Source organism: Vombatus ursinus, unplaced genomic scaffold (genome assembly GCF_900497805.2).
Source record: "Vombatus ursinus unplaced genomic scaffold, bare-nosed wombat genome assembly UNPS02014816.1, whole genome shotgun sequence".
In the NCBI taxonomy this organism is placed as follows: Eukaryota; Metazoa; Chordata; class Mammalia; order Diprotodontia; family Vombatidae; genus Vombatus; species Vombatus ursinus.
Window position 1 is genome coordinate 735,836 of NW_020954594.1, and position 10,683 is coordinate 746,518.

The 10,683-nt window shown below is 40.5% G+C and overlaps 1 protein-coding gene across 11 annotated transcripts in view; it reads right to left on the reverse strand.

The window, feature by feature from the left end:
* The window catches only part of LOC114023019 (protein Aster-B), a 327,519-nt gene that overhangs the window by 64,487 nt on the left and 252,349 nt on the right, over window positions 1-10,683 (reverse strand). The window contains exon 1 of one of the 11 annotated variants that reach the window (XM_027835507.1): window positions 1,689-1,754. The exons of 9 other annotated variants lie outside the window; for them this stretch is intronic. In XM_027835507.1, the coding sequence (XP_027691308.1) occupies window positions 1,689-1,708 (20 nt within the window). In that variant the 5' untranslated portion in view covers window positions 1,709-1,754. Of the gene's footprint in view, window positions 1-1,675; window positions 1,755-10,683 lie in introns of those variants that run through there. One more of the 11 variants, XM_027835510.1, reaches the window with a different exon arrangement.

The following is a 10,683-nucleotide window of genomic DNA, read 5'->3' on the forward strand; positions in this document are numbered from 1 at the left end:
TTTATCTTTTTTACTATGGGCTTCCCCCCACCCCCGTAAAACCAGTTCCTAGTTTTATTTATTAGTACAATTTTTTCTTTCAATTATTAATCTCTCCTTTTGATTTCATTTTGGTGTTTAATTGGGAATTTTTTAATTTGTTCTTTTTCTCATTATTGTTTTAAGTTGTATGCCCAATTCATCCATCTGCTCTTTTTCTATCTTATTGATGTACACATTTAAAGATATAAATTTTCCCTTAAGTACTGCTCTGGCTGCATCCACAAATTTGGGAAAACTCTCTCACTGTTGTCATTATTTTTAATGAAATTATTGTTAGTATGATTTGTTCTTTGATGCGCTCATTCTTTAGGATTAGATTATTTAGTTTCCAATTAATTTTTAATCTATGTTTCTAAGGCCCTTTATTAAATATAATTTTATTGTATTAGGGTCTGAAAAAGGTGCATTTAATATTTCTGCTTTTCTGCATTTGCTTATGAGGTTTTTATGCTCTAATACATGGTTAATTTTTGTGAAAGTGCCATGGACTGATAAGAAAAAAGTATGTTCCTTTCTATTCCCACTCAGTTTCCTCGAGAGGTCTATCATATCTAATTTTTCTAAGATTCTATTCATCTCCTTTCTTTCTTATTTATTTTATGGTTAGATTTATCTAGCTCTGATAGGGGAAGGTTGAAGTCCCCATTAGTATAGTTTTACTGTCTATTTCCTCCTACACTTCATTTAACTTTTCCTTTAAGAATGTGGATGCTATGCCCTTTGGTTCATATATGTTTAGTACTGATATTACTCTATTGTCCATGGTTCCTTTTCTCTGACTTGAGAACTCCTGAAGCTGCTGCTGCTTCTGTCACCAAGTAGAACCACCACTGGTGTAACATCCATATGAGCTCCAGGCCAGCCAGTACCCCAATGTCACAGATCTCTCTTCCCAACCTCTGATGTTGTCTTGAGCTTGAAGAATGTCTCACTCTGACCTTTTGTTGATTCTGCCACTCCAGAATTCAATTTGATAGATTATTTTAAAGTCGTTTGAAGGTGAATGTTGGGAGAGCTCAGCTGAGCCCTTTCTCTACTTCACCATCTTTGCTCCAACCCTAGAAATTGCTGTCCCTTACTTTAAGGACCTCCAGGAAAGGAGACACATTTCTTTCCTTGACTACCTTGCTGACAGACCTTCAACTTCACTGAAATTTTTCTTCCTTCTCTCCGCTGGTCCCACTTTCTCTGTTTAGGTTTTTAGAGAATGTCCTGGAGACTTGGTGAAAACCCAAGGGCTCCTCTGGTCTTTTGTAAAGCCAGCTTCCCTTCATGCCTCCCCCAAAGGACTACATCATTCCATTTGATTCCTTTTTATTCTTTCTCATTCACTGTATTGACACAGGCTGACCTTGCCAATGGATAAGCTTCCTGATCAGAGACCCCAGGAACATTAGAGCTGGATGGGACCACAAAGATCATTTAGTACAATCCCCTCCAAGACCCACTGATGTGAAGGCTTTAGTCCAGGTGAAAGAGTTAGTTAGCAAAACCAGAACAAAAATCCAGGTCTCTTCACCTCTCAGTCCATTACACCTGCTGCCTCCTCAGTTATCTATCACTATCCATTCTCCAGAGCTCTCCCCAAAGCAGCTAAGCTAACTAGTATTTTATTCTCCTTCCCTCATATTACCTTGTTCACCTACCGCATGGAAATGTCAATCATTCCTGCCTTAGGAGATGCAGATTTTGCTACTGGTCTCCCTCTGCCTCCTTGCTCTCCTTTAGTCCTCCCTTCATTGACTTCTCTCCCACTCTCCTCCTTGCTTCTTTTATTTGCCCAAATGTCCTTGCCCTACTCTCCACCTACAGTGTTTAGTTAATGCCCAATCAGATTTTTTTTCTTTTGTTTTATTTGTGCTCACTCTGCTCTATCTCCCAATCTCAGTCATACAGTATCTTACAGTATCTGCCCAAATAGGGCTGTGTCTATCTATAAATGTCATGTCCTAAAGCAATCAGCAGTTTAAGTCCCTGCACTGACCAAGAGTACAAATGGGTAGGTTTGGGGGTACAGTTAATTCATTTCAGGGTTTCACTATTTAGCAGAGAAAGAATTTCATTGACAGTTAGGAGACCTAGTTTCAAATGCTGGCATCATCAACTTACTGTGTAGTTTTGGGTGAGTCATTTCGACTTCTTGAGCTTTGATGTGTCTCCATAAAATGGAAAGAAAATATATACCCTGTTTTTTTTCCTCTTAGAGAAGAATGAAATAATATGTGTAAAAGTGCTTTGAGATCATCAGAAGAAAGGACCTATTAGAATCAAGAGGTCAATGTCTCAGTTTAAGAGAAACAGTTTGGTTACCAAAGAAAGAGGACTGGATTTTGAGTCAAATTCTGGTTCTTACACTTGTTTTCTGTTTGTGCTTGGATAAGTCTCTTTAGCCTCAGTTTATACATCTGTAAAATAATAATAATGCTGGCAATACCTACTTCACAGAGTTGCAGTGAAAAAGCACTTTGTAAACCTGAAAGCATTACAAAACAGTGACTGATGATGGTAACAATGATAATTTGCCTCGACTGACACATGCTTCCTAGGCTTGCTGAGGGGAGAAAGTGGCCACTTAACTTACTCTTAGCTGGGCTAAAAATATTCCACTACCCTTAGAGAATGGGGATAGTCATTAAAGAGTATTCCAAATCCTGCTCCATCCCATGACATGAGCTACCCAGCTCCTGGTCTGTTACCCTTTTTCTATAACAACAACAAAATCAGAGCATCTAGTCCCTAAGAAGTCATTGAAGCAGAAGATTTTCTATATGTAAGGGACTTTATAAGTCATCTAGTTCCATCCCTTTATTTTAAAGGCAGAAATGAATGGCTAGAGAAGTTAAATGACTGGTCCAAAGCCACACAGTTAACAGGGGAATCAGCATTTCACTCCCTCTCCCAACTCACTATCAGGGAAGTATGTTATCTTAAAAGGATGAGGGTTTTTTCAAATTTGGGATGGGAAACAAATGGGGGCTAGGAAATACAATGTTCACCTTCCCCAAAGAAAATCTCTTTGGATATAACTAAAGCTTTCCTTTCCTATGCCCCGTTATCACGATGGCACCTAAACCTGGGGGAAATCTAACACTAGCTGGTTCAGGTTTCTCTGTAAAGAAGATGACAAATTCAACCTTGTCTTTCTGTGACTGAGCTGTGATTATCTGGAGTAAGAAAACTCTAGAATAGGTTTTAAGGGTATTGTTCTATTTTGTTTTTCTTTTTTAGGATGCTGGGTTCTCAAGAATGAGGAAAGCCTCTAAACTCTACCTAAGGATGTTCAGGCTAGGTCTCAGTGAGTTCTAGGCTTTATGAGGCCTTCTCTGGGCTAAGTCTGTTAACAATCTGCCTTGTGTAGTGGAAAAGGATGGCTGTTATGTCAGGGCCTTCCTTTCCTAATCAAAGTTGTAAAGATGCTCAGTGTTGACTCTGGCATGGAAAGGGCCTCCCTGCCTACATCACAAGATTTTTTTCTGAGATGAATACTTTGTTCTCCTCTGGCTAGTATGTGGGCTTCTATGTCCTGAACTGGCAGAAACTTTCCCCTGGGTACTTCCTGGGCCAGGCCCAAGGAGTACACATTATGTTCAGGCACAGTTCAATCTGAAACTTGGAAATCAGGAAACTCACCTGGGATGGGATCTTTGCCAACTCCTGATCACGGGTTAGGCCTCCTCACAGATTTGAGCATGACAATTCGCCAGGCTTGCAGAATTATCCACTGGCCTTCCAAATTTCCATTGGCCCAAGCCCATCCTTTCTTTCTGACACACAATTCTTTACTGCTCCCCATCTTACTAGGCTAAAAGAATTAATTCAAGCAACTTCCTATATTGCCAACATGTTCAAGAGGTCCGTCCCAGGCAAGTCCCTTCCCCAAAACCTCATAAAAGTAGCTTTCCAAAAATGTCTTTTAAAAGGGACAGAAAGGAGAGGCAGGGCTTATTAAATTTCTTTTCAGCCTGCTGACTGATGTCCCTTAGGCCTTGGTCACATGTTCATTCACCAAGCTGCCATTAAGATCTTCTTGAGCCTATGGCCAAATATGCTATTGTCATAGCATTCCTAGCAGTGAACTGAGTTTGTTAAGGAATGTATTAATTAATGTGAAGACAATCTCAATGCAAAGTCCCTGGTGAACCAGAAAAGGCTGAACTTTAATTCCCCTTCCACTGATGTCCTTGGCTCCAAAAAGGTGGGGGGAGGGGAGGAAAAGGAGGGAAGAGAAGAGACTGTCATTTGTTTTCCTTTCCTACTCAAACCCAAAGAGAAGAGCATCCCTCACCACAATAGCTGAAGTCTCCATCTATCCCACTCTCCCCCCTCCCTGGGTTTCCTGCAGCTTCTGTTCAGCCCCAGAGTTTGGCATTCCATCCAGGAACAGCCAGGACAAATGCTATTTGTTGTTGCCATGGGGACCCAGGGCCTGCAAGAGACCTAGGACTCCATGCTTAAAATGCCGAAACAGCCTGACCCACTTTTTCTCCCCTTTAAGATGACAAAATAAAACTTTGCTTGGAGCCTGCCAGGACAGAAAGATGGGCCAGAGCTTTTGTTATCTCACTGGATGAGTTGAAGTTGGTGTTGGGGGGCGGGGAGGCGGGAGAAGGTATTGTGTCATCTTTTGTTTGTACAGATTGTGTCGTACTGATCCGCTATCAGGAGTAGAACGTATACATATACAGTTGCTCTTCTAGTCAAGGTCATGGGCTGCCACTAAGCCAACCACATTCTTGTTCCATCTTTCTTGTGACGCAGAGCACACATCAGCAAGACAGCTGGCTGCATGGGACCAATTGTTCTTTCTCTTGGAGCAAACCCATGATAGACATGGCATCATGCTCCAACCAACTGAGCTAACCTTAGGAAATGGTCGAGTAGAGCCATGAGGAAGAGAGAGAAGAGATCTGGGAAAGGAGAATCATGAAGAAACTTGATGGGGAAACCTGACCCCCACAGAGCTGATCTCACTAGGATCCATCATGGAATCCTACAGTAGATGGAAGTGACTCAGGCTTATGATAGAAAGAATAAGAAAAGGCAGGTGTTCTTTGACTATCCTAGCTTGGTGGGTGGGAAACTGATAAGCAAGAGAAAGGGAAGAACCACTGCCATCTTCTCTAAGGAGAAGCAACAGGAAAAAACTTCCTAAAAACCTAGTTTGCAACCAACAATGACAAATAGGTATTCATTTCCACTGCAGCCAAGACAATGTGGAATGAGTTAACACTTCAGCAGAAAAAGATTTAGATGAAACTTTGGGAAGAACACCTAAATTGACTCTCAAGATATCAGAGTACTGGGGCAGCTAGGTGGCGCAGTGGATAGAGCACCAGCCCTGAAGTCAGGAGGACCTGAGTTCAAATCCAGCCTCAGACCAAACACTTGACACTTACTAGCTGTGTGACCCAGGGCAAGTCACTTAACCCCAATTGCCTAAAAAGAAAAAAATCAGAATATTACCCAGATAGGCTGTGGAATCTTATATGCTAGAGATCTTTAATTGGAAGGAAGTATGGGGATGATTTTAGTATAATTCTTCCTGGACTCAGGGCAATAGATTGGAATAGGAGTTGTTAACTTTTTTTGTGTCCAAGAATCCTTTGCAAATCTGGTCAAGTTTGAGGATGCCTTCTCAGAATAATGTTTATAAATGCATAAAATATGCGCGCGCGCACACACACACACACACCCCTCTGCCACCATGCTTTGATTTGTGGTTTGCTAGGATTCCCAGTAAGAAGGGGAGTAGATGCAGTCATAACGCTGACAACATCAACACGCTCCCTCTAGTACAACCCTCACCTAAGGAAGCTCCTTTCCTTTATGGACAGCACTAGTTGTTGGGGAGGACTTTTCTTTGCTTGAGCCAAAATCTGCTGCCTTCTAACTTCCACCTATTGCTTTTGCCTCTGCCTCTGTATTTGCCAAAAAATAAATAAACAAATAAAATCTAATGCTATGATGTATTAGAAGTAGCACAGGTCAAGAGATCTTGAGTTCTGATCTTGGATTACCCACATGATTTTGGGCAAGTCACTTAGTTCTTCTGACCCTCAGTTTTCTCCTCTGTTAAACTGAGGGGTCTGTCAAAAATTAATGTGTAATTAGAATGGTCAAGTTTGGCCCCTGAGAAGAGCTGAGGAAATGCACCTTTCTCCTCTTTTTAAAGAGATGGGGAACTATGGGTATGAAATGCATTGTCAGACATGGCTTATACGTTGGTTGTTTTTGCTGAATTGATTTTTTTCTTTTTAATTTTTTGGCAAAAAATGATAGTTCACTGGGTAGGAATGAGAGGGATAGATTAGAAAATAAAGTGGATGTTAACACAAAGGTGTCAATAAAAATAAAGATTTTTTTTTTAAGAAAATGTACTCTTTTTTCATTGCAGAAGTAGCGGCCTATGAATGTAATGTACTGCATACACAATCAAACAGAAAAGGGAGTCACAAGTGGGCCAGGAGTTCTCCAGGGAAGGGCACAAAAAACAAAGGGGATCTACCTTCTTAACCCAACCTGCTGGATGATTCTACATCTTTCTGTGTACCCAGGTTACCATTTTGCAACCAGAATAACAATGGCATCCTGCTTCACAGAAGGGTGGGAAGGAAGGACTCATCAAGAAGAAAAACAATTAGAAAGTTCTTTCCCCAAAATAAAAGTGCTTCCTATAATTGCTTGACAACTGCAAAGGAGTTATGGGTAAAAATGTGAGTTCCTGCCTTGAAAATAACACCATTTTTCAAGTCAGTCCTTTGTGGTAACAATGACAAAGGGGGGGGGGGGGCTGGAGCTGTTGAGAATGGGTGCCATCTTCATCCAGTCTCTAAAGGGCCAGCGGCTCAAAGGATTTAAAGATCATCTAGCCCAACCTCTTCATTTTGCAGGTGAGGAAACAGGCCTCAAGAAGTTAAATGACTTACCAAAAGTCAGATAAGTAGTAAATAGAAAAACTGGGGCTGGGGCTCAACCTAGGTCTTCTTATTCTATATCTAGTGCCCTTTAGTTTACACTCTACCAGTTGCAACAGGAAATATTTTAGTCAAACATTAAGAAAAACTTCCTGAAGGAAGTAAGCTTCTTATTTTTCATAAAATAGAGGAAGATCGCTGAATATGCTTTCTCTGAAATTGTCAGTAAGAAGACAGAAAAGTGAGACCACAGCTGACTAGAGGCAAGGTACTAGACAAAATTACCTAGAATCTTATAGCTTCAGAAGGGGTCTTGGAGGGCACCTACCTCAACCTTCTGCTCAATGAATTTATCTCCTCCATAGCAACTCTGAACAATGGTCCCCTTAAATTTAGGTCTCACTAGCTTATCAAGGTACCATTTTGGGGTTATTCTAAAGGAACCTTCAATTTTCACCTGCTATGACCCTGCAAGGTTTCTAGTCTCCAAGGATCAATGATCCAATTATCCCAATTCAATTCATATTTAACTCTTATGTATCTATCATTACTCCAAAGTTCCCTGATGACAAGGGTCATTTAAATTTCTTTTTGCATCTATCAGAGCATGTGTTAACAGCACCAGGAACAAAACTGGCATTCAAATATTTTCTGAGTTGTCTTGACCCTGAATATTTCTAATTATGGAGTCTGCCCTGGACAATCCAGAAACCTCAGCTCTTTTGGAAACAGAATGGTATGGAGACAAAAAGAACCCAAGTTCTGTCAGGAAGCAGCAAGGTGGGGCAATGGAGAGAGTGCCAGGCCTGGAGTGAGGAAGACTAGAGTTCAAATTGAACCTCAAACACTAACTGTGTGACCCTTGGGCAAGTCACTTGGCTTCTGTCTGCCTCGACTTCTTCATCTATAAAATAGGAATAATAACAGCACCTGATTCCCAGGATTATTGTGAGGATTAACTGAGATATCTGTAAAGTACTTTGCAAGCTATATAAAAGTGCTGTGTAAATGTTAGCTTTTATTATAATTGTTATTATTAATAACAATAATAATACATACATACTCATAGTAAATTTCTATTCTAATTTCAATTCCAGTGTAACTACCCACTAAAACAAGACTGTGGTTTCATCTTATGAAATCCAGGCTCCATGAATTTCAGGTGTTGTCTCCAAGGCCACAGCTGTGCTCCAATTATGAGCAGGGTCAGAAGAACACATAATCCCATTTCTACCACTTACTAACTGTAAACATGGGTGAATCATGGGGCTTCCTTTTCCTCACTGGTAAGATGAGGAGGCTGGACTAGATGACCTACAAGATAAAATTTTATAATTCCAGGAGCCTCTAACCTGATCCTAGACATCAGAGCATCCTGTATTATATTGGCTACTGAATAAAAAATTTTAAAACCTAGTATTAAATTCAGTTAAAGTTTCTCATGCTCTCTAGTGTTTAATAAGCTCGTATGTGTCAGAAGAGCCAGGGTGAGACACTAGAAAGACCAGTAAGTTATATATTGGAATACATGGTTTCTTCTATGTTTGCCTCACTATCCAACATGAGATTTTTTGGCGGAAATTGCTTTGTCTATTTGAGCTTCAGGTTCTCATTTGAAAAACGAAGAAACTGTTAACCCTTCTCCTTTGGGGAAGGAAAGCCAAGGAGAATAAAAGAATGTCAAGAGGGTCTTTGAGGCCCTGGAAGAGTTATTATGATGACAGAAGAGATTTTTTTTAAAAAAGTAGTAGCATAATCATAGGAAGGGGGAAATGGCTAGACATTTATTAGACATCGTTTTTCTAAAAATAGAAAAGGGGGTTTTAGTGGACTTTAGAGGCAATGAGTCAGTCAAAAAATGAAAGCAGTCAAAAAAGCTATTCTGAAACTTGGCTGAATCATAACGTTCAGAACAAAGGAGGAGACAGTCCTTCTGTATTCTACCTAAGACAGAGCACATCTTGAGTATTGTGTTCACTTCAAGGTACTACATTTTAAAAAGGACACTGACCAACTAGAATGCATCCAGAGAGACAATGCCCTAAGAGAATCGGTAGAAAATACCGGGGATGCCTGGACATGGCAGCACACACTTCTATAACTCCTGCAACCGAAGAGGCAGAAGCTAGCGGATTTCAGGAGCTTGGAAGTTCTGAGCAACCAATGCACTAAGTCTGGAACAAATATGGTGAGCCTCCAGGAGCTAGGGGATCCCAGGCTACCCAAGGAGAGGTGAACCTGCTAGGGTGGAAACAGAGCAAGGCAAAGCTCCCATACAAGTAGTGGGACTGGGCCCATAAGTAGACACTGAACTTCCAGCCTGGGCAAGCTAAGAAAAAAATCCATTCTCAAAAATAAAATAAAATAAAATAAAATGCTGGGGATGTCAAGCAGTAAGAAGAGGAGACTAGCTGCCTCTGTTTTCTGAAACCAAGCAAAACTACCCAATTCCCTCTTGCATGTAATATACCGTTTAAATACTTGAAGGCAAATGTTATGTCCCCTATAAGCCTCCATTAGTTCTTTCCCCTGGCTTCAGGTAGTGGGGTAAAGCTCTTAAGAGAAGTGAGAGATCAATGTCTTTGTCAAAGTTCTCCAGAAAAAGAAATTCTATTGCCTCCTGCTCCTACTCATCCCAGGGTCTCCTAATGCTGTCAGTAACATCTTAGCATCTACTCTAAAGACCTTAAAATTCTCTTTAAGCCTTGTCTGGACTTGTGAAGATGAAGAACAGCTGTGACCACCCTTCAGTCTATATCTTACAGCCTTCTATTCCTTGCCATGCCCACTGTTCTCCTAATTCAGACTTTTATCTATACCAGAGCTACATTTATATAATGCTTTTCAATTTGCAAAGCACTTTACCAGAGTAGCTCAACAACCCTGTGAATGATGATGATGATGATGATGACAATGATGATAACCAACTTTACAGTGCTTACTTTGTGCCAAGTACTGTGCTAATTACTTTAGAATTATTATCTCACTTGATCCTCACAACAACTCTGGGAAGAAGGTACTATTATTATCTCCATTTTACAGATGAGGAAATTGAGGCAAAGAAGTTGTAACTTACCAAAGTTCACACAGCCAGTAAGTATTTGAGCCTGGATTTGAACTCAGGTCTTCCTGACTCCAAGCCTCATGCTCAATCCATTTCATTACCTCGCTGCCACCTACTCACTATGAAGTAGACCCTACATGTATTATTATCCCTATTTTATAGATAGGAAACTGAGTTAAATGACTTGCCTAGGATCACACAATTAATAAGTCCCAGAGTCAGGATTGCAGTGACATTTAATCTGGTCTCCCTGCCTCCAGTCTCTCTTCTCCAATCCATCTTCTGCACTGTTGCCAAATTTATTACCCTATACCTCCTCACACCTATCAGATTGACTAATATAATAAAAAGGGAAATGCTAAATGTTGGAAAAGTTGTGGGAAAACTGAAACACTAATGCATTGCTGGTAGAGTTGTGAACTGATCCAACCATTCTGGAAAGTAACTTGGAACTATGCCCAAAGGGCAACCAAACTGTGCATACCCTTTGATCCAGCAATACAGGTCTGTATTCCAAAGAGATCATAAAAAATGGAAAAGGACCCACATGTACAAAAATATTTATAACAGCTCTTTTTGTGGTAGCAAAGAATCAGAAATTAAGGGGATGCCCATCAATTGGGGAATGGCTGAACAAGTTGTGGCATATGAATGCAATGGAAT